Source organism: Fukomys damarensis, unplaced genomic scaffold, assembly GCF_012274545.1.
Source record: "Fukomys damarensis isolate Sample0158 unplaced genomic scaffold, DMR_v1.0_HiC HiC_scaffold_14, whole genome shotgun sequence".
NCBI classification, from domain to species: Eukaryota; Metazoa; Chordata; class Mammalia; order Rodentia; family Bathyergidae; genus Fukomys; species Fukomys damarensis.
In genome coordinates this window covers 42,957,314-42,978,869 of record NW_022900926.1, presented here as the reverse complement: position 1 = coordinate 42,978,869, position 21,556 = coordinate 42,957,314, and the positions used below count along the sequence as shown (strand labels likewise).

General features: G+C 43.4%; 2 protein-coding genes and 1 non-coding gene across 9 annotated transcripts in view; all 3 read left to right on the top strand.

Moving 5' to 3' along the window:
• Mrpl18 (mitochondrial ribosomal protein L18) overlaps positions 1 to 442 on the top strand; it is a 7,204-nt gene extending 6,762 nt beyond the window's left edge. For all 3 annotated transcript variants that reach the window (XM_019208495.2, XM_010631059.3, XM_010631058.2), the window contains exon 4: positions 123 to 442. In XM_019208495.2, the coding sequence (XP_019064040.1) occupies positions 123 to 190 (68 nt within the window). In that variant the 3' untranslated portion in view covers positions 191 to 442. The remainder of the gene's footprint in view (positions 1 to 122) is intronic.
• A 794-nt stretch (positions 443 to 1,236) lies between these two features.
• On the top strand, positions 1,237 to 1,339 carry LOC117286047. Its single transcript, XR_004517185.1, has one exon. It is a non-coding gene; the product is annotated as a U6 spliceosomal RNA (small nuclear RNA).
• Positions 1,340 to 1,785: 446 nt separating this feature from the next.
• The window catches only part of Pnldc1 (PARN like, ribonuclease domain containing 1), a 42,715-nt gene continuing 22,944 nt past the window's right edge, over positions 1,786 to 21,556 (top strand). For 2 of the 5 annotated variants that reach the window (XR_781584.3, XM_010631054.3), the window contains exons 1-18: positions 1,786 to 1,899; positions 2,653 to 2,710; positions 3,022 to 3,095; positions 5,118 to 5,157; positions 6,003 to 6,126; positions 6,291 to 6,379; positions 7,991 to 8,091; positions 10,478 to 10,554; positions 10,754 to 10,897; positions 11,666 to 11,735; positions 13,619 to 13,704; positions 14,981 to 15,036; positions 16,638 to 16,702; positions 17,093 to 17,146; positions 17,313 to 17,355; positions 18,801 to 18,900; positions 19,200 to 19,375; positions 19,495 to 19,593. Coding sequence is in view for 2 of the 5 variants with exons in the window: in XM_010631054.3 (XP_010629356.1) it covers positions 1,824 to 1,899; positions 2,653 to 2,710; positions 3,022 to 3,095; positions 5,118 to 5,157; positions 6,003 to 6,126; positions 6,291 to 6,379; positions 7,991 to 8,091; positions 10,478 to 10,554; positions 10,754 to 10,897; positions 11,666 to 11,735; positions 13,619 to 13,704; positions 14,981 to 15,036; positions 16,638 to 16,702; positions 17,093 to 17,146; positions 17,313 to 17,355; positions 18,801 to 18,900; positions 19,200 to 19,375; positions 19,495 to 19,593 (1,532 nt within the window). In the remaining 3 variants the exon portion in view is untranslated. Of the gene's footprint in view, positions 1,900 to 2,652; positions 2,711 to 3,021; positions 3,096 to 5,117; positions 5,158 to 6,002; positions 6,127 to 6,290; positions 6,380 to 7,990; positions 8,092 to 10,477; positions 10,555 to 10,753; positions 10,898 to 11,665; positions 11,736 to 13,618; positions 13,705 to 14,980; positions 15,037 to 16,637; positions 16,703 to 17,092; positions 17,147 to 17,312; positions 17,356 to 18,800; positions 18,901 to 19,199; positions 19,376 to 19,494; positions 19,594 to 20,721; positions 21,098 to 21,556 lie in introns of those variants that run through there. The other 3 variants (XR_004517141.1, XM_010631057.3, XR_781585.3) reach the window with 3 other exon arrangements.

Below are 21,556 nucleotides of genomic sequence, written 5' to 3'. Positions count from 1 at the left end.
GCCACAATAAAAAAAAAAAAAAAAAAAAAAAAAAAAAAAAAAAAAAAAGTGAACTTACTTATTTTTTAGCTTTCTTCTGTGCTGATTTAATCTTTCCTTTTTTTTCTGATCTTTGAAATCAGATGAAATGCCTGCAAAGTGCCATGACAGAAGGTGGTGTGGTCCTAAAGGAGCCTCGAAGAATCTATGAATAAAATAAAGGCATTAATGTTTCTGTAAATATAAAACTACTGTCTACTGTGGCCATGAAAAGAAAGCATCCAGAGGAAAAAGCAGCCTGGAAGTTTTATAGCACAATTTAACAGTGGAAGATTATTTGTAATTAAGTTTGGTGTGTAAGCGTGTATGTGGTTTTATTTTTTAATCAAGAGCTAAATTCTTCCCCCTTTTTGGACATGAAAGACATATCTAAGGAAAACATCATCAATTATAACTTTCGAAGGACAAATGTTTTGGTGTGTAAGCGTGTATGTGGTTTTATTTTTTAATCAAGAGCTAAATTCTTCCCCCTTTTTTGGACATGAAAGACATATCTAAGGAAAACATCATCAGTTATAACTTTCGAAGGACAAATTAAAATTTGTAAGTCATAAAATAAAGACATAATAACTTACTTCCTGGTTATATGAAATTTTTTGCCTGTGAACAAGGGTGCACATGTAAGATTTGTAAAAGGCATTAAGAAGGGTGGCTCATGGTGAGTGGTCTCAGTTAAATGCGAGTTGTTTACTGTTCAAGGTGTTAGGGCTGTCTTTTTTTGTTGTTGTTTTTTAACAGGAGATGTCAGTATCAGTTTAAACTTTGAAACAGTGGGTGAAGATAAAGACAAAAAGCTCCTGTGGCTCTTGATTCCTGGTGCAGATAAGCAGGTTAGACAGAAGAAAGGAGAGCCAGGAGGAATTGCAAGTGGAAGTTGAAACCAGCGGAGTAGTGTGGGCTCAGCTTGCCCTGAAGTGAGAGTCCTAGTTAGATCAGAGAGGAAGATTGAAAGGCCTGCAGGGTAACCCAACACTGGAGCTTGGGCAGATGCATATCATGGTGGTTCTCTGAAGTGAGTTGGTTAAATTCAAGTGGAGTGTTAACTGTTGATAAATGGGAGGAAGAACCTGTAAGCACTTAAGGTAGTTTTCAGAGCATTGTTTTTTCAAAATTTTAAGTATACTTATACATTCATTTAGAAATGAAACATTACTGTTGACAATATTCTATATATTTTGCAAAGATGACACAACTTGTGCTGGCTTGGACAACACATACTAAAAGTGGAATGATACAGAGAAGATTAAAGTCACCCTTGCACAAAGATGATACAAGTCTATACAGTATGCACCAATATTTTAAAAGGTGTGATTGAGAGGCATCAGCATCCAATGTCTTAGCCCCCTACGGGTCGGTAAATATGCACTTAAAAGCGTAGAATTTTAATTTTTTTTCTTCTCGCACTTTACTGACTGGAGGAGCACCGCTACAGAAAGCTGTTCAAATAGAAGTATAGAACTCAAGGGAAGGCCTGAAAGGAAGATAAACTAATGACCAGGGTCGCCCCTAACTAGTTCTATAGATAAGAATTTCTGCCAGGAGTAGGAGGGTAGCTTATCCCAGGTCGCAAAAGATGTCCCCAATGCAGCTGGCGGCTCTTGATTACAAGCACCCTTCATCCTTGGGCACGTTGTGAAGCTCCAGCCCACTTGCAGGTGTGGAGCAGGTGTGGCCGGGGCCGCGGACCAGCGTGTGCGAGCCCTTTAAGGCGGGCGAAGCGGAAGCGGGAAGCCAGTGGCAGCACGTGGCCACACCGGTCAAGCCGGGCGCCTCCGTGAGCCGCCATGGACTTGGGCGCCGAGGAGTTCGAGCGGAGCCTCCCGTTGCTGCAGAAGCTACTTCGGGAGGCGGACTTCGTGGGTAACACGCGGGGAGGGGGTGGTTGCGGGCCCCATAGCCAGAGAGGGGGCCTGGGAAGGAAGCGGAATCCCTGTTCAGGCCCCAGACTTTGGTGGCCAGAGCTCCTCCAAAGACCAAGTATGCGGGGAGGCCTTTCTGGTCCTTGCTTTATTTAGTTCCCGCCCTCTCCCGCTTTTGATCACCTGGCTTCCAGAGCACAAAGGTGAGCCTGTGGGCCACTGGCAGCATTTAGGAGGTGTGGTCAAAACAGATGGCGAATGTAAAATTTTAAAAAAGATTGTTACGTAAAAGACACATCGCAATTAATCCCCTCAGGACACCCCCTCACTTTGAACATACATCCCATCCTTCTTGCCACTTTCTAAGTTCTGGAAGTCTTTTTCCTGTGTGTCTTTACTTGCAATATGGTAGCTGTCTCAGTGTCCTGAAATGATTCAAAATGTTGACTTTTCCAGGTGGGGAAGAGCCAGAAGTCTCATAGGTGCCATATTGGGTGAATATGGTGGATGTGGACACTGTAATGTTTTTATGAGCCTGCTTTTCTATTGGATAGCTCTTGGCAGCAGCATTCTCTCTCTCTCTGTATGTGTGTGTGTGTGATATAATACATAATTTTAAAAGTCACACCTTGTAAAGATACAAAGGAGAACTGTAATAATTTTTATTTAAACATCTCATATTTTGATCAGTGATTCAGTGTATAGTGGTGGCATGCTCTGTACCTGGAGACTGTATTTTTTGTCTCCCCTGCAGGTCTGGACATAGAGTTCACTGGACTTCGTTCTAACCTGTCCAGCCTCCAGAAGATCAGGTAAAGGTAAAGCGGTCTCGAGCCCAGAGAGTCAACTCACCCAAGTCCTCTTTGTATAAGACCCTGGCTGGACCATCACTGCTTCTCAATAGGCATACTGTTGGCTTTTGGGCGGCAGGGCATTTTGTGTGGGTTGTTCCCACCCGTTGGGGGAACCTGGTTGTTGTCAATTGAATGGTACTAGTGTCTCCTAGTTCCTGTAATAAGGAAAAATCTCTGCTCTGGTTGAGAGTGGCTGAATCAGCCTCGAAGGTGTTGGGCCCTGATCTGATCTCCTTGCTTATGGTATATTATATATATTTTTTTCACAGTCTTTTTGATTTGCCATCTGACTGGTATCTAAAGACCCGACAGAGTATTCAGCAATTTACAGTCTGTCAGATTGGTGAGTCTAATATTCAGCAGTTTAAGAGTCGTGCAAGAGAATACTTTATTGTCTAACTGTATGTAGAGGTTCATGTTTTGTAATACCAATACTCAAGGAGGCTGAGATAGGAGGATCTGGGCAAGTTCGAGACCAGCCTGGGTTACGTAGTGAGTTCAAGATCAGCCTGGTATATATAGTGAAACCTTGTCTCAAAACAAAACACAAAAACTTTATTATTTTGTATTTTCTATCATTAAAAATCACTTTGAAAGACATCAGGTATCCTTTTATATTATGCTTATGGGACCAGCATTTAAAGCAAGTACAAAATTTAGCAGCATTATTTTTTGTGCCTAAATAAGAGTTAAGAAATAATCACTGTCACCTGTTCCATCTTTAAAGTAAAAACATGTATTTAAAAAAAAAATTTATACAAACAAAAGACTACATGTTTTGTGTCTTTGGGTTTTTTTCTTCAATTGATGGGGCCTGATGGGGCTGGAGGTATTTCTAGATCAGCACATACAGACTTGTTATTGTTTGTTTTGTTTGTTTTTTGGTGCCAGGGATTGAACCCAGGGCCTCACATGTACGTAGGCGCTCTATTGGCCCCTGTCTAGACTTGTTCATTTTTAATATTTCTATACTATTACAAACTGAATATGTATATATTATGTATATACTATGTATATATTATGTATATATTATGTATATATATATGTATATACTTCTGTTTAACCATCTATGTACAGTTAGTTTGTACTTGAAATTTTTGTATTACTTTTGTGAATATCTGCATTTTGGGTGCTTCTAGCAGTGGAATTGCAGTTCCAGAGTGTGTCCATTAACATATTGTATATCGGTTGAGAATGTAGCTCTATGATAGAGTGATTGCCTAGTGGACTTGAGGCCCCAGGTTTGATTCTCAATATTGCCAAAAACCATTTTTTAATGTATATTGCCAAACTACTCTTCCTATTAAACAACAAAATTTTTAGCAATTTATACTAACAATAGTGGTTGTACCCATTTACTGAACAAATACCTAGTATTATCAGTCTGAAAATTTTTTGCCCACCTGATAGAGATTTTTTTTGGTACCAGGGATTGAACTCGGGACTTAGTGCTTACAAAGCAGGCGCTAGAACTACTGAGCTAAATCTCCAGCAAAAATTATCTATTTGCTATTCTGACTTGTATCTTATCATACAAGGTCAACAATGTTTTGGGGGGGGCAACAACTTTCTGTAAAAGGTTAGAAGGAAATATCTTAGGTTTTTCAGGAAATATGATTTCTTTTACAGCGACATACTCAGTCCTGCTTTTGTGAAATCAGCTGTTAGTATATAAACCATTTATTATAACTATTGCAATAAAATGTTGTTTATAGACAGAGCATGGGCCACATTTTACCAACCTGTTTTACTATGAGTGACACTGAACAGAAATTCACAAGTGTATGTGTATTTTCCTTTTTACTCGAGTTCTCTGTTTTTCCTGTTGTCTATTCTTAATTATTTTTCTTTGAGAAGTATAGGAGACAGCTCTTAGTTATGTTTCTGTTGTCTTATTTTGAAATATTTTGCACTTTGAATATGGTCTTTTTTGGTAATATAGACATTATAAACAGTTAAGTTTTGAAGTCTTTATGGTTTTTGGTATTTCTGCTGGTTACTTTTATTTTTTATTTTATTTTATTTATTTTTTTGTACCAGGAATTAAACTCAGGACCTTGTGCTTGTGAGGCAGGTGTGGTACCACTGAGCAACATTTCTGGCCCTGGTTACTTTTAAGCTACGAACATATCATTTTAAGATTTTTGTTTTTGAAGAAATGGCCACAATTACATCTTAGTAATTTCAATGCAAATTACAATCTGACATTTGTCAGTTTTCAAATCTGTCCTCCTTTCAAGAGGATCTCCTCCTGCTCTATAGTCCACACAGTACCTGTATCAAAGCACTGTTGGAAATGTTCTGGCTTTGTGGTTAACTTCAGGTAGCTTTTCTTTGTTATTTATTACTTCTCTTTTCATTCTAGGATTGTCTGTATTCTCCAGTATTGAAGGAGAGTCAAACATGTATGTATATATAAAGAGCTTTTGCAAAACATACGACTCTTGCCCATGTGTGTTTTACAGCTGCTCCCTTCTAGTTGTTCCCTAGGTGGCTGAGTCACTTTGTCTTAGATGCTCCATGTTCTCTTCTCCTCCTAGCTCTTCCCTTTTTCTGTCCTCTGCAGATTCCAATTTACCCTTCCAGTTTTCCTCCAAGCCTCCTGTGGGCCCTTTCCCCACCACCCCTCCCCTGCATCTTTCTTAGGTGCACCTGCTTTCCATTCAGTGGTTTCTTATGCAGCTTTGTGAAGCAGTTTGCTCACAAAGCCCCAGCCAGCAAGAAGGATATTCCATCTATGGAGACAGGCCATTGGGTAGGGCCTATTTCTCCATGTGTTTTCTGGTTTCTTTGTTGCTGTGTTTTCTGTAGTGACCTTGTGTCATCTGTGCTTAGCTGAGGTGGCTTTGGCTCCAACCTGTCAGCAGTGGAGGGGGCCTGAGTGGCAGGAGGAGGGATTGTCGAGGGGGTCATCTCTGTGACAGACTCTTGTTTCCTATGGGTAAGAGTGTTGCCTTTTTCCTTTGGCCATCAGTGCCAGGCAGAGGACTTGAAACACTGCAACACTGCAGACATTCCTGTCCTTCCTAAATGAAAATAAGATCCCACTCAAGTCTGCTTTTGTTTTACTTTTAATTTTTAAATTTATCTTTAACTGCTTTTAAAAAATTTTTTTTGGTACTGGGGATCGAGCTCAGGACCTTGTGCTTACAAGGCAGGTGCAGTGCCACTGAGCTAAATCCCCAGCCCTTTAACTGCTTTTAATCTCCTTATGTTTTTCCTTCTTTCTTTTCTTTTCTTTTTTTTATAGGTATATAGCCCATTCATGTAACTTCTTTCTCTTCCCTACAACGTTTGGGATTTTGGACTCAGAATTCTCTTTCCAGGCATCTAGTGTTCAGTTTTTGAACCAATATGGCTTCAACTATAACAAGGTACTGTGTTTGAGAAGGGGCAGAGTGTGTTCAGAGTCTCATCTCACTGGCCACACTACCTATTTTCTGTCCTCTTTCTTAACTTGTTCCTGGGAAACCAAACTCTTTCCCTTTACTTTATTGCCTTGGAAGCTACCTCTCACTTGTTCTCTTCCTGTTTTTAGTTTCTCAAAAAGGGAATTCCGTATATGAATGAAGAACAGGAGAAGAAAATTAAACATAGTATCCTGACAGGGAACTGGAAAGTTCGAAGGTAGGGCTTCTTTTTTACTGGTCTTTTTGTTGCCATGTTTTCTGTATTTCTGTCGGTTCATATGCTGGTTCCAGGGGTGTGGTGAACTTGTTCCCTCATGCTTTGGCCACTGATGCTGGGGATCCATCTGCTGCTGAGGTAAGAAACTGCCTCCTGTATCTTCCATTCTTTCAGGTCTCACTGCTTTAAGTGGAATTTGTAGTGTTTACTCAACGAAATAGGAATTCATTTCAGTGCTGGGGTGGGGGGAAACGGCATTGTTGGACTTGCTATATGATGTCACGTTGGGCTCCAGCATGGTCTTCTGAGGGATTTGCAGGGTGACTCACAGATAACCTTGATATACCAGTCATGCAGGGCACAGGCTTTAGACTGCTCCAGCCTGGCATGCCTGAGCCTGTGTATGAGACTCACCTGTGCCCCCTTTTTTCTTTGGCCCCTGCAAAGACCTAGGCCCTGCAACTTTGTGCTGCGTGTACAGGAGTGAAAAGTGAGGAATGTGGTTTTGGGTGGCAAATGGAGCCAGGAGCTCAGGGCCCAGTCAGTCAGTGCTATCAACTAACTGTTGGTTTTGAACAAGTCATTTAAGCTCTTTGGGTTGTACATTTTTTCTTTTACCAAGAAGGGGAATAAATCAGACAGCTTTTAACTCTGAAATATAATTCACAATCTAGTCCAAATAATGATCTTGTGTAATGTTTCGACTTTCTTTTTTCTTTTTCCATTACTGGTGCTGGTTTTCATACAAAAATAAAGGTTTTTTGTTTTTGTTTTGTAAGGGAAAAACAATTTTGTTTATTTTTTCTCATTAGTGGGGATCAAACCCAGGGGTGTCCTACCACCGAGTTATACCCACAGACCTTTCTTTTTTATTTTTATTGAGATAAGATCTTGCTAAGTTGTCAGGCTGGCCTAGAATTTAGTTCTCTTGCCTCGGCTTCCTAAGGAGCTGGGATTATACACATGTGCCATCAGACCTGATAGCTATTTTTATTTTTATTAAAAAATTTTTTTTTGATTATTTGAGTCAGGATCTCACTATGGGGTTGAGGTTGGCCTTGAAGTTACTACGTAGCCCAAGCTGGCCTTGAGCTTATGTGATCCTCTTGCCTCACCCTCCCGAGTGCTAGGATTATAGGGACGTGCCATTATGCCTGGCTAGCAATTTGAATTTTTAATCTTCTGTTATTTTCAAATGTTGGAGCGAGATCTCAACCTAACAGAATATTCTCTGACACAGGAGAAGGTTTATAGAGCTCTTGTCTTTCTCTTTTTGTTCCAAGCTGGTATGTACTCTACCTCTTTGGAAGCTGTGTAGAGACTGTTCTCATAGTTCTTTTTGGTATTGGCCAGAGACTTCTTTGTTTTTTTCTGTACTCCCAGAAAAGTAGGCGGGGATTGAATGAATTCCTGGGAACTTGGAAAGAATATAGGCCAGGGTTTGCCTTTCTACTACAAGAAAAGATTTGGAGAACAATTGACCTTTTTGGGTCAGTTTTCATGAGGTCACAATGATAGAATCAGCAGGTCCTGAAACTTTTCTTGTTGAGATTGTTTTAAGATTCTGGGGTGGTTTTCTCCAACATTTGTTCTCAATGTGCCCATTTTCAGCTCTCTGGATAAAGATCAAATCAAGGTGGTGATTGATAAGGTGACGCAGTGGCTGGACCTGGCCAAGGAAGGTGACCAGATGACTCTGCCTGGTATTGCTGGTAGGGAGCTGGCTGAATGTGGAATCATGGGAACAGGTCATAGGCATGCACTAGAACTGGGTGACAAATTTGCTACAAATCCTGGTCTTAAATGCCATGCATTGAGTCTGATGCCAGTGTTTGCTCAGCAGATGCCTAGTCCTCAGGGTTACATAATGCTGGGCTGAATTGAAAAGTCAAAGCCTTTGCAATTTACTTTGATTTCAAGGCTGAAGAAGTCAAGTTCATTTATGAGCCATCCTTTCTTTGGATTCCATCTTGAGTGCTTTCTATTACTGACTTTTGTTACCCCTGCCCCCATGGGTTTGCCCTGGTGTGGCAGTTCTCAGAGCCTAGTCTTTGGACCTTGTTGGTTTTTGAGGCCCTATCTATGGAGTCTGTAAGGTCAGAACTATTTTCAGAGTATAACTTAGCAATGACTTGCTGTCGTCATTGCACCATTTTCCTGTGTCTGTTAGTGATGAGGTTTAAGTCCACTAGCATTTTAGCAGAATTAAGTTACATAGGAGAATCAAATCATGCTGGTAATCATTGCATCCTTCAGTGCCGTTTATTCTCAGTTTTTTGTTTTTTCCCCATACTGGGGATCAAATGCAAGACCTTGCACTTATGAGGCAGGCACAGTGCCACTGAGCTAAATCCCTGGCCCTCTCAGCTTTTTAAAAAGCCAATTTTACTTAAGAACTTCCTTGGTGAGGAAGTAATTAATATTCATAGTTCTGTTAAGTCTCCACCTTTGTGTTCTCTTCTTTTAAATATTCTATGTCAGTAGAAGTATAGAAAAAAATAAGAGTATCGACAGCATTGCTTCAGTGGTTCTGTTGAGAAACAGCACTCTGCAGTTTTCAGAGTTGAGAACTGGATTAGCTGCTGGTTTTTTGTTTTTCCCGGTGCTGAGAATCAAATCCAGGGCCTCAAGTGCTCTACCACTGTGCTACACTTCTAGGCCCAGCTGCTTTTTTTTTCTTCTTCTTCTTCTTCTTGGAATATTATTTTTATTGGAAAAAACAGATTGTAGTTGTTTAGACATGGGTATTTTACAGTCATTTTCTCAGTGGAAAAAGTAGGCCTGTAACTTCAAGGAAAATAACTCAAAAGAATTTGCTAGTGATAAAATTCAAGCTTTCCATAACAGGAGTTTGGAAAAATTTGCATCTGCCACCACGACAGCTTTGCAACACTGAGGCCTTTCTGATAAGATCAGTAGTCATATGTGCAAATGGCTTTTATTGGTATTGTATAGTCAAATGTGTGAACATTTGGAAGATCTGCATAACTCTGCAAACCAGTATCTTCCAAGGCAGGAGGATTGCAAGTTTAAGGCCAGGCTGGGCAATTTAATGTCTCAGATTTTGTCTCAAAGGTTAAAAAATAAAGAGCTCAGTACAGAGGGTTTAGGTTCAATCCCTGGTACTGCAAAACAACATTCAAAATACAAAACAGGCCAATATAATTTAATTTTATGGTGCTAGAAAGTTTTTTTTGGTACCAAGTATCAAACTCAGGATCTTGCGATTTTGAGGCAGGCAGTGGAACCACTGAGCTAAATCCCTGGCCCTAGAAAGTTTATTAATAATGGGTTTAGACTGTATAGAACAGCCAATCTTTAAAACTTACTGTGTGTTGGATTTACATAGTATTAAGAAAACGCAAAGTCATTTGATAAGGCTAGTATCTGTTCCCCTGTCCATTTATCCCTCTGTATATCTGGATTTTCTATATATATTTCAGTGAACACAACATATTACAGCAGATTAGCAGATTAGATGCAAAAGCGGATTAGATGCAAAAGCAGCTAGGGGCAAAAATGTGAAATAGTGTCACACTTAGAAAAAAGTTGCAGTACTGGGGATGAAACCTAGGAGCACTCTACCCTCAAGCTACATCCCCAGCCCTTTTAACCTCCCCCCGCCAGGCAAGGTCTCTTTAAGGTGCCCAGGCTGACCTTGAACTTGTGATTCTTCTGCCTCTGTTAGCTGGAATTACAGTCATGTGCCACTATGCCCAGGGCTGTGTCACTCTTCTGGCTAATTATTTTTTTTCAAATAATTTTTTCATATATTTCAAAATTGAAATTTTTTAAACTTGGAGTTTTAATTTCTAACATGGTTAATGTCAGTAACAATAATCCAAAGAAATAAAAATCCTCTGGAGTTCCCAGTTTGAATGTCCTTGAGATCAGAAACTTTGAGAAAGCTGCCCGGGAGCATCACAAGAGGCCATGTGACATCATGTGCCTGGTGGGCTTGGGCGCCCCTGAGAGCTATCTTTCCACACAATCCACCTGTTTCCCAGCATCTCTCAGCTGCTCCTATTCTTGGGGTTCTCTGTGGAAAAGGTGCAGTGTTGCTCCAGTTCTGTGTGTGCTTTGTGTTTCCTTCTGCAGGGTTCCAGGCCTTTGAAGTGCAGCTGGTGCTGAGGCAGGCCCTGCCCAACATCTGGACAGTGCTGAGAGATGGGGGGGTGAGTTTGCCTCTGGGAATGTGCGTCTTTAGCAGCTCTATCACGTCTCTTTCTCAGCCTTATGTACCCTCTGTGAAAGGCTTTTCTCATGTGTTCTTTTTTTTTTTTTTCCTTTCATTTTGTGATGAAGAACCTTTTTCTAGGCTTCATTTCCAGTGACCTAGGGTTCTGGGCCTGTGTCTCTGCTTTTTCATTTCAGGTGATAGTGAAGAAGGTAAGCCAGCAGCATCGCTGGTACCTTGAGCATGCCTCCGGTGATCGAGACAGCTGTTGGAAGGAGCAGATTCTTCTCTCTGCAAGGGGTTTTTCTGTCTTTTTCCAGATGCTGGTACAAGCCCAGAAGGTAGGGAAAACAGCTTTTTCTTGGCTTTTCACAATCCTTTGTAATTCTGGCCATAGGTGTTGAAGGATCCTTTATCAGTAAAATTAGATTTTTAAAAATGAGTGATTCCTTTTGATTGATAACTGGCTTCCTTGTTCCTAACCTCATTTTTACCAAATCATGATGGTTAATTTGGTGAAGGACTCTACATGTGAAATATTACTTTCTTTGTTCCTTTCAGTAACACAGGAATTTTACACTAATTACCTAAAACTATTTGGAAAACCACGTGTATTTCATTAATGGTTTAGATTCTCAGCTGGGAGTTGTGGCACAGGCCTGTAATCCCAGCATTTAAGAAGCTGAGGCAGGAGGATTGCCCTGGGTTCTAGGCCATCCTGAACTGCATAGCGAGACCCTGCTTCAGAAACAAACAAACAAAAAATCCAAACACAGTTTAGATTCTCACTGTGGACCCTGTTTTAAGACCCTTCTGTCCCGTCTCTGCTTTCTCTCCTCTAAGCAGTCCTGCTTCCTTACATGGGAGCAGAATGAGACTGGGGATGGAATTATCAAGTGACCAGAATCACAGTTGGTTCTGAAGCTACATCCTTTGTAAGAAACTGCCATTAGTCTTTGACAGTGAAGGCAAACCTTTTAGAGCTTTCTGTGATATAAACAGCCCACTGGGGCATGCATGCATATAGACTCACCACCACTGCTCTGTAGTGTCTGTCTTTATTATGTTTTAATTTTCATTTGTCTCACGTGTTGATTTACTCCAAGTAGCCCTTAGTGGGGCATAACATGATGATGGATCTGCTGCATCTCCACGAGAAGTTCTTCAGACCCCTCCCGGGTAAGGACACACCTGTTGTTCTTCCTTTTACCTGAGTTTGCCCTCTTCCCCATTCTCCCCAGTGTCCATAGCTTTCTAGAGAAGTGGGGCAGAGTCTTGTCCTCAGATCTTTCTGGGGTGGTGACCAAGAGGTGACCTCAAGGAAGAGGCAAAGCCTAAATTGGAACTGAGACCTCTCTCTTCATTACTAAAGTTGCCCACACTCATTGTGTAAATTTGGCAAAATCAGAAACATGTGAAGGAGATATCTCAGCAGAAATCCTAAAGCTTTTGGCTTTTTCCTCTATTGCAAGTTTTTACATATTATTTGGACTTTTCCTCCTTTTTTTTTTTTTTGGTACCAGGGATTGAACTCAGGAGCTTGCACTTGTGAGGCAGGCATAGTGCCACTGAGCTAAACCCCCAGCCCAGGATTTTTCTTCTGTTTACCCATAGCATTATTTTATGTCATCAAAAACTAATAAATGTCACTTTAATGGATGTACCATGATGCTGGCTTATGGCCATATCCCTTTTCTTTTTATGGTTGGTTCTGTATAGGACATCAGATGTCAGCTGGGCAGCATGATGGTTTATAGCTGGGACCCTAGAGCTGTGGTGGATCCTTCATCCACCCCTTGTTATCTTCATGACTTCCAGCAAGTTACTTTATCTTCCCTGGTTACCTTTAAGAGAGGATAACAGTAACATATTAGTGTGCATGTGGGATTAAGTGAACCCAAAAATGTGTAGAGAACATTAGATGCAAAGGGGTGAGACAGCTCTAGAATGGCTGGTGTAGTGCACACCTGTTATCCCAGCACTCAGGAGGCGAGACAGGAGGATCAGTGCAAGTTTGAGGCCAGCCTGTGCTACATGATGAGTTCAAGGCTAGCCTGAACTACATCATAATGTGACTGTCTCAGAAAACCAAACCAAACCCCAAAATCTATGAGTACTCTCCCCAAGACATGAATTAGTAGGATGCCTGAGGTTGAACATATTGAGAGAATTGGGGGAGAATTAGAGGTATAATTCATAATACACAATAAAATACTGAGCAAACAGCAAAACAAAATATTTACTAGAAAAGAAAGAAATGCTGCAAGAAAGTAGGACTCATGGTAGCTACCGTAGGGTCTTTCATGAACAAGGTTCCCAGGGTTGTACAGATGAGATGCTGTGACTGATGTAGGTGGGGCTCGCGGTGGGGATGTGGGCTGGGTGCATAGGATAGAGTCATTGCCTCTTTGTTGGGAAGGGCCTAGGACTACAGCACACGTGTTTCACTTAGAGACAAGAGAATAAACACCAAAGGGAAAAGTGAAAGCAGGTGCCTTTCAGGGGAGGAAATGGGCAGATATGGGAAGAGGGTTTTTTTTCAGTTTTTTTGTTTGAGAGGTTTTGAGAGTTTGTTTTGGAGATTGTGTATATTTGTTTGTTTACAGTAAACCTTTTAAAATATATGCAAATATTGCTTTGATAAATTCACCAGTTAATATTTCTTTTAAAACCTTTTTTTTTTTTCATCGTGGTACTTTACCTCTCACTAAAATGACTTTGTTTTTTCTTGGATTTTAGCAGTCATTTATAAGTGACAGTTTCATATCTGCCTTCCCCAAATATCCCTGTCTCCCCCTCTCTCATCCCATTGGCTGGTGCTTCTCACACTGTGTTAGCTGATGTTGGCAAGAGAAAATATCTTGAGTTTAATAGAATAGAAAACCACTTGGCCTGTACGATTAAAGTGGTGATGGCAGCTTGGTTTCAGATTAGTCATCTTTGATGGCTAGGATTGAGGATGCTTTCAATTTCTGTTTTGTTTTGTGTGCAAGGGTAGACAATAGTTCTTTCCCATATTTACCAACAAATTCACTTTTTACTGTTTGAATCTTTTTCCTCAGAAAGCTATGATCAGTTTAAGCAGAATATCCACAACCTATTTCCTGTTCTTATTGACACCAAGAATGTTACAAAAGATATCTGGAAGGTAATTAGTAGAATTTGCTTTGGGGTAAGAACTGCTCTTTTCCATATTGGTGCACTTAGTGCTCTTTCTTGCTGTCTGTAACTGTTCCTTGAATTCTCTTATAAAACTGGGATCAGCAAGGCATGGTGGTGAATGCCTGTAATCCTAGCATTTGGGAGGTTGAGGCAGGAGGATTGCCACAAGTTGGAGGCCAACCTGGATTACATAGTGACTTCAAGGCCAGCCTGAACTATATAGTGAGACCCTGTCTCAAAAAAACCCAAGCCGAACAAAACACAACAGAACCAAAATTGGATCAGTTTTCTTTCATATTTTGGCACCTGTAGGTCATCATATTAGCTTATATATAATTTTTTTCTTTCCCTCATTCAAGTTTCCAGGTTTTGATTTGTTTGTATGTAATTATTGTGCTTCTCATGGCATAATGGAACATTTTATTTTGGAGTTTGTACATTTTTTGTAAACACTTTGGACATGCTTACAGAGCACCAGGGTTGGGTCCTTTCTTGGAAAGTGCTGAGGAACATGTCTTTGCCAAGCCTTGAGGTCATGGGTCCTCACCCTGCCAGTGAATGTGAATCACTGGGGAGTTATAAACTGGCCCAGCTCCACTATGTGTTCAGGTGGGGTCTAAGATGGGGCCAGGTGGTGTTCTGACAGCCCCCAGGTGATTCTGCTGTGTCACTGGGTTGTGCACTATGTGTGGGGAAAGGAAGGACCCAACTGCCTTAAGTGCTGCCTAGAAATTGTGGAAAAGAAAGGAATCAGATCAGTGTTTTAAAGCCTTAGGGTAATGACCTAGAATGAATTATTCAAGAAGGGAGCCAATAAATGGGAACAGGTTCATTGATGTATCTTTGCCCAGGGAAGCTCTTCATATTTGTGTTTCATGTATTTCTAGCTTTGACTCAGTGACCTGGCACTCCCCAGGCACTTTCATCCCTAGTATCCTATGAATGTGTCCAAGTCCCCATCACGTGCCTCTGATTCCTATGTTCACAGAACCCCTTACACTTGTCTGCTGAGGGAGATGGAGTATGGTGTTGGTGGGCACTTCACTCTAGCCTGGGTTCGGGAACGCTTCTAGGATGCTCTAGGGTGCTGGTTCCCTAATGCTGTAATTAAGGAGTAGGGGTGGTCAGGATGTGGGAAGAGGAAGAGGCCTATAGGAGTCGGCATTTTTCAGGTTACTTCAGGTCTTTGGTAAGATCTAAAGCACAGGATAGCCGAAAGCACAAATGTTTTGTTCTCCCTGATTTGATTTTTACAATTGCAGGAACTGCATTTCCCGCGGGTTTCCAACCTCTCAGAAGTATATGAAGTGCTGAGCAGGTGAGGGAGGTATTTTTCAAGGTGCTTCTGGAGCAGGGCCGGGTCTGCTGGGTGCTGCACGTGTGGTGAGACCAGACAGCCTTTGGGCCCATTTCCAAGAAGAAAGGATGAGGTTGGAGGCAGGACTCTCCACTCCCTGCCCTGCTCTCCTGAACATTTCTGCTCTCCTGTCATCCTTGTCTCTTCTAGTGAACACAAGTGCCTTCTCATGTGAGCCAGGTGGGCAGGACTCCCCCAGCCTCCTTCAAATGTCTTCAGTCTCTCCTCATTTCTCTCAACACCAGCACTTAAAAGCCAAGCCGAAGGGCAGGGGATTTAGCTTAGTGGTGCTGCTGCCTGCCTCACAAGCTCAAGGTCCTGAGTTCAATCCCCGTAACAAAAACAAAAAAACAAGCTGAGCATAGTGATTCACACCTGTTATCCCAGAACTCTGGGAGGCAGAGGCAGGAGGATCATAAGTTAGAAATCAGCCTGAGAAAATTAGCAACTTGATGAGACTGTCTCAAAAAAAAAAAAAAAACATGCTGGGGATGTAGCTTAATGCAAAGGCCCTGGGTTTAGTCCTCATTACCATACAAAAGTGAGGCAGGGGTCTGTGTTGAAAATCATGTGCTGGGGTAGGAGACTGATACAGTTGCTATGTCTTGGATGGAGAGACAGTGGTGAGGCATCTGCTGCTGTCACCTGGAGGATATGTTTATAGCTCTGCTCTGGGTAGCAAACCAGGTAGTGGTCCCTGTGTCACCTTCACCACCAGGATATCTTGCCCTTGATGAATTTTACTCTCCACCCCCACCCCCCACCCACTGTGTCTTAGCTGTCAGGAGGATGGCCAGAAGGTGTTCAGATCAGAGAGCCAAGAGCCAAGTCCTTCGCAGCCCTTCACGAGGGGCTTCAACCATCAGGCCTGAATCTGTTCCTCCCTGTCACTGCCCATTCTTACTTTGGCTTGAAATGCCTGTCATTACTTTGTACCTTCAAATGGGTGAGTTCCTGTGGCTTGTGCCTCTGCTTTAGTACTACCTGCTTCAGGGAGCCTTTAGCCCCAAGAACCCTGAAGTCACTGTCTGAGGCTCAGCATTGCACTTACAGGGCATGGACACAATACTGTTGTCACTCAGGACACCAGACTCTAGACAGCAAGCTTGGAGTGCAGAGGCAGCATCCTATTTTTCTAAGGCTAAGTTTGTTAAATGCCTGAATTTAAATGTCCAGGTGGACCCTTTCACCTGTTGCCTAGTTACTAAGACCATCTCTGTCCATATCAAGAACTGTGGATTTTTAAAATGCATGTGATAATTGGATGTGGTTACACACCTATAATCCCAGCACTTTGGGAGGCTAAGGCAATAGGATTGCAGGTTTGAGGCCATTCCGAACTGTGTCTCAAAATAAAAACATCTGGGAATATAGCTTAGTATGGAGGCCTTGGGTTCAATCCCCAGTATTGAAAAAAAAATATACACACACACACACACACACACACACACACATGCACACATGTATGTGTTGGCGTGTACACACACATGCTGTGGACTTACTTTTACAATTTAGGAGGCTGAGAGGAGAAACAGAATCATTTGTCTTTTTTTCTCTATTAGTAACTTAAATCCCACCAAGGATTCTGCACCAGTGATTGTTCATGGAAACAAATGTGAAAAATATGGTATGTCCCCTCCCTTTCCTGTACCCTGGTGGCCCAGGTGGCCAGCCATGAAAGTGTATGTGGGTTTCCTCCACTGTCTTTATTGCCCTGCTCCCTACAATTGCCACCTCTGAGATACATCACGGAGCACATCCAAGGCTGGGAGCTGCTTATTTCCTACTTGGGGTGGGGTCAAGCCTGTCAGGAAGTTCTGGGTCCTGGGCCACCCCCACTTTGGAAGGATGAGGGAAAACTGACTTGTGAGCAGGGAGAGGGGTGCATACAGCATTGGCGGTCATCTGTGCTGCAGCTGCTGCGATCACTGATCTAAGGCTGGGGAGAAGGACTCCTTTCCACACCTGTTTCTAATGCCTGTTCATTTTCTCTTCTACTTACGGAAAAATGCTTCAGCCAAGACAAAGTGCCCCCATGAAGCAGGATATGATGCCTTCCTGTGCGGGTCAGGTAAGAGTGTGGTCCCTTTTAGAGAAGACCCATTTTCATTGGTTGTAAGCCTTTGCTGTCCCTATCTTATTGTTTATTTCATATTGGGTTGGGCCTAACAGGAGTTTGCATGTTTTGATAAGATCTCAAGGTCTGTTAACCTCTAGCTTTTTTCTTTTTTTTCCAGTTCTTTTGAAAGTGGCACACCTGCTCCTACAGAGAGTTCGTGGGTGAGTGTCTCTTCCTTTCATCCTATTCTCATTTTGTGGCCAAGACTTTGAGTCCTTGTTATAGACTTCCTGGGTCCCTGAGCCACCAAAGAGAAGGTACCATGTCATATGGGTAGATATCATGTCTCTGCCTGGGCAGCAGTCAGCATAGTGGTAGCAGACATGTAGCCTTCATCCATCAGGGCCCTTTCCTACCACCGCTGCCTGCTTTCTGGGTGGGTTATGGCTTCTGGTCCTCGTCTTTACGTTGGGAAAATTCACTGATGTTGGGGGACCCAAGCAGTGACTTCAACGTGGGTTCTAATACCTGTCTCAGTTAAGTCCAGCTTGGTGTGTTCCTCTGTCAGTTACCTGCGTGTGTCCTTGTAACTGTAGGAGCACAGCAAGGGGGGAGAACAAGGAGTTCAGTCTGCTGCATCGCACATTGCTGTGGTTCACATAGTCAGGTGGGGCAAAGACAGTGACTTGGAGTAAGGTACCCAGGGCAGAGATGCGCATAGCAGTAGCATTCCTGATTCCTCGAGCACTGGACACACTGGAACCAAGTGCACATTTTACATGTGTATCCTATGGCCCTGTCGCAGGGGTGGACATTTGTAGCACTTAGTAGGCCTGGTGAAGGAGCTAGTCACAAGGGTGAACTGTTCTCAGGACTATCTAAGGAACACATTTGGGCTATGACCTGCCCGAACTGCCTGTGTTTGCCTGTTTGGGATGTGATAAATACAAATATTCTATGACACATCGATGTGAGGCTTAAGACTAATGTGGGAAATCTTCCAGCCTGTCTCCCTCATTCCTGAAGTTTGATAGTGTTTATGCCCACTGGTAGGTGGCAGGTGGTGTATGCTAGGTAGGGAGATTGCTGGCTTAGGCAGAGACCTTCTGTGTATGGCCTGGGGCCTTTCATCCTGTTTTCATTTGTCCTCATGACCTAGAAGCAGTCCTGGGTTTAGAGAGGTCTGTGTGGCTTCAGGTCCGCCTGGTTCCCTGGCTTGAGCTGCTCAGGGCCTGAACGTTGGTGGTACCTGGACAGAGAGGGGGCTGATGGCAGAATGAGACTCTCGGGCAAGGGGTGACCTGTTAGGATGGAGGGTAAAATGGTGCCAAGGGTTGATAAAATGACGCTTCCTCCAGACAGCAGCCCCTTGCTCATTCTCTGAACCTGTTGCAATGCGGGTCTGCAGAGTTTGTTCCCAAACTACAGCCCATGGATGGTGACTCTCCAGAAGCTCTGCTTCTCTTTGGGCCCTGGAGAGGGCACTTTGAAGTTGGCTGGTTGGAGGAAGCCCTCTGACATAAGCCCAGGGCTCAGGATGGGTGGAAGGAAGAGTGGATGGGCCAGCACCCTCCCTTGTTCATCACCAGTTCTTTAGCTGTGGTTGAGGAAATGAGAATAAACGCCCACATGCCTGAGTGTCCTGGGGACTTCTCTGTCTATGTAGCCCTGTCCCCACGTCTGAGCCCTCCTTCCCGCAGTACCTCGATGTGCTGGCTCCTTATGTGAACCAAGTGAATCTTATCCGAGCAGGGGTCCCTAAAATTGTGAGTAGGTTTCACTCAGCTCCCTGAGCTGATGGCGGGAGGTGGGCTGGTTTCCCCAGGGGTGTGCTAGAGGGGTTCCAGGAACACTGAGGTAAGAGCTGGCACGGGTATCCGTACTCTGGGAAGCCTTTTATTTCTTGTTTTCCACCAAAACTCACCTGACCTCACTCCTTCCTTCCTCCCTCCCCTGCTGTCCACTCCCAGGCCCTATCAGAGCCTTTCTTACTCTTGTGTAGTATTTTCAATCACATGAGATGTAGTAAGAATTGTGGGAAGTGTCTTTTGTTCTTGTTTTCTAGAACTTCTCGGGCCCAGATTATTCCAGTATCCGGCCTCCCATCCTCATCCTCACTGTCAGGAGGTGGCCTGGGGTCAGTGAGCAGCAAGTCTATGGCGAGTTTCAGAACCTCTGCAAGTTTGACATCCGACGGCTCACTCAAAGCCAGTTCCTGCTCCTGTCCAATAAGTTTAAGGAGTAGGTGCCTCTGAGCTCACCTTGGCCTGCATTACTCATTTCTGCCTGTCCCTACCCTGAGCCTATGCAGCAGCTGGTGTGATGTGCTGCTTGCTGACCCAGGTGAACTTCTTTGGCAGTGTCCGCAGTGTCCTGAAGGAATACAGGTGCCACCCGACCCTGCAGGTTTCCCTGTACCGTTACTGGAGACACTCCCCCAATGTCAGTTGCATGCTACAGTAAGTGTCCAGGCTGAAGCTGCTCTTTGCCCGTTTGGGTCCCTGTTTGGTCTGATTCACCTCACTAGCTATGTCACCACCCCACTAGCTGGTGATGGTTGTCAAAGAGTTGTTGACAACTATAATAAACAAGATCGTTCAGTACATTCTGCATATAACTGGGCATCTGCAGTGGTGGGTACTGTTGTGGGCTCCATGGATTAATTGGCGAATAAAGTCAAAGTCCCACATGTTAGCTATTAGAAGATAAAAACAAACATAATAAGTACACTGAATGTATGAGGTGACGAACACTTATTAATGTTGAGCATAGGTTGGCTTGTGGCAGAGTCCTGGAAGAAGGGCTGGGCTCAAAGGAGCTGATGGAGAATCTTATTTAAGACTCAGGGGAGGAGGTGAACCGGGCAGGGCACTCTGGGGACAGTGAGGCAAAGCCCTTGAGTGGGGAGGCACCTGGCTTGTTGAGGGCCACTGAGCCCATGGTGAGTGGAACAGGTGAGGAAGAACTAGTCCTGCCCTGTTGGGGCTGCACAGGTGAGGATTGTGGGCCTCAGTCTTGGAAGAAGTCAGGGACCACTAGGGTCTGGGCAGAGGAGAGACAGGAATCCAGTTTGTATTTTCAAAGTATTGCTTTAGGTGCTGAGATGGACTGCAGCTGAGGCAGAGTGCAGGGCTTCTTGGGAAGTAAGCATGTAGCCAGGTGTAGCGTGGCTGTGGTTTGGTCCTGCCTGGGAGCACTGGGAATGGTGAGGTGGAGACAGAAACCTAAGAAAGGTCAAGGATGCATGTAAGTTTTGGGGCTGAGTGACCTGGAAGATAGACTTACAGCCTTGAGGATTCTGGATAAGTAGGAGCCTTCCCTCTAGTGGGTGACATTATGGAAGAAAAATTATTTCCAGGCATCCCTGTGTCCTACTGACCACCGATCTAAATCACCAGGAAAACCCTAGGGCCATTGACTCTGGGAGGCAGAATTTCAGTGTTGGCCCCAGGAAGCGATGAAAAGAAAGTACATTCTGGTGCATGGCACTGGGAGGAAGAAGGGCAACTGTGTGGTGCTTGCAAAGCTGCAGAGATCACAGGCAGACCTTGCCCTTGGGGCCTCTCATCCATGTTACTGTCTTGCAGAGTCTGCAGTGTAGTTGCTGCCTGGGCCTTGCTTGGATTTCTTCTGGGAGGATCCAGCCCCTGAGTGCATACAGCCTCTGGAAGCCTCTGTCCATCTGTTTGGCCCCAGTCCTTCCGGGGATGGTCCTCCTGGATTTTGTTTCTGTATATCATATCCTGTTTGCATGTGGATCTGCATGGTCTTTACTATCAGTTTTGTTGTTTTGAAAGTGAAATTCTATATCTGCCATAAATGATGAAGAAATCCTTGCATATAATACCTTTGTGTGTGACCACTACTTTCTGTATCTGACTGGGAGAAGTTATGGCCTGTGGTGATTGAAACCAATGCCCTGGAGTATCTGGAGCAGATAGTTCATCAGGAGCCACCCACCAAGTGAGTGAAAGGCCATGTCATTTCTGGGAGAAAAACTAAGGACCAACAACCATTGGAGATTTAGGCCTGAGAAAGGGCTTTTCTCATAAAGGAGAAAAGTAAAGTTTGGAAGAATTAATAACGTGCACTGGTGTCAGTTTTGGTAAATACAGTATCTCCATCCATTAAAATATTTGTTTTAGAGATGAAAAATAATTATACCTTGAAAGTCAGCTCTGGCCAATGCTCTGTCTCCTCCATGGCCATCCACATCTCCCCCAGGATGGTCAGGTACTTTTCCTGGATGAGTCTGAACTCAGCTTGGCTCTTTGCTAGGCTGTGAACTTCACCGGAGGATTCCGCAAAGCCTTGAATTTAGCCCAGCATTTTTCTCTAGAAGAACTGAAATATTGTGGCAGCTGCCCTTACTGGAGAGTTTGAAAGCTGATCTTTCCTTCCTTTCCTTTTTTTTTTTTTTTT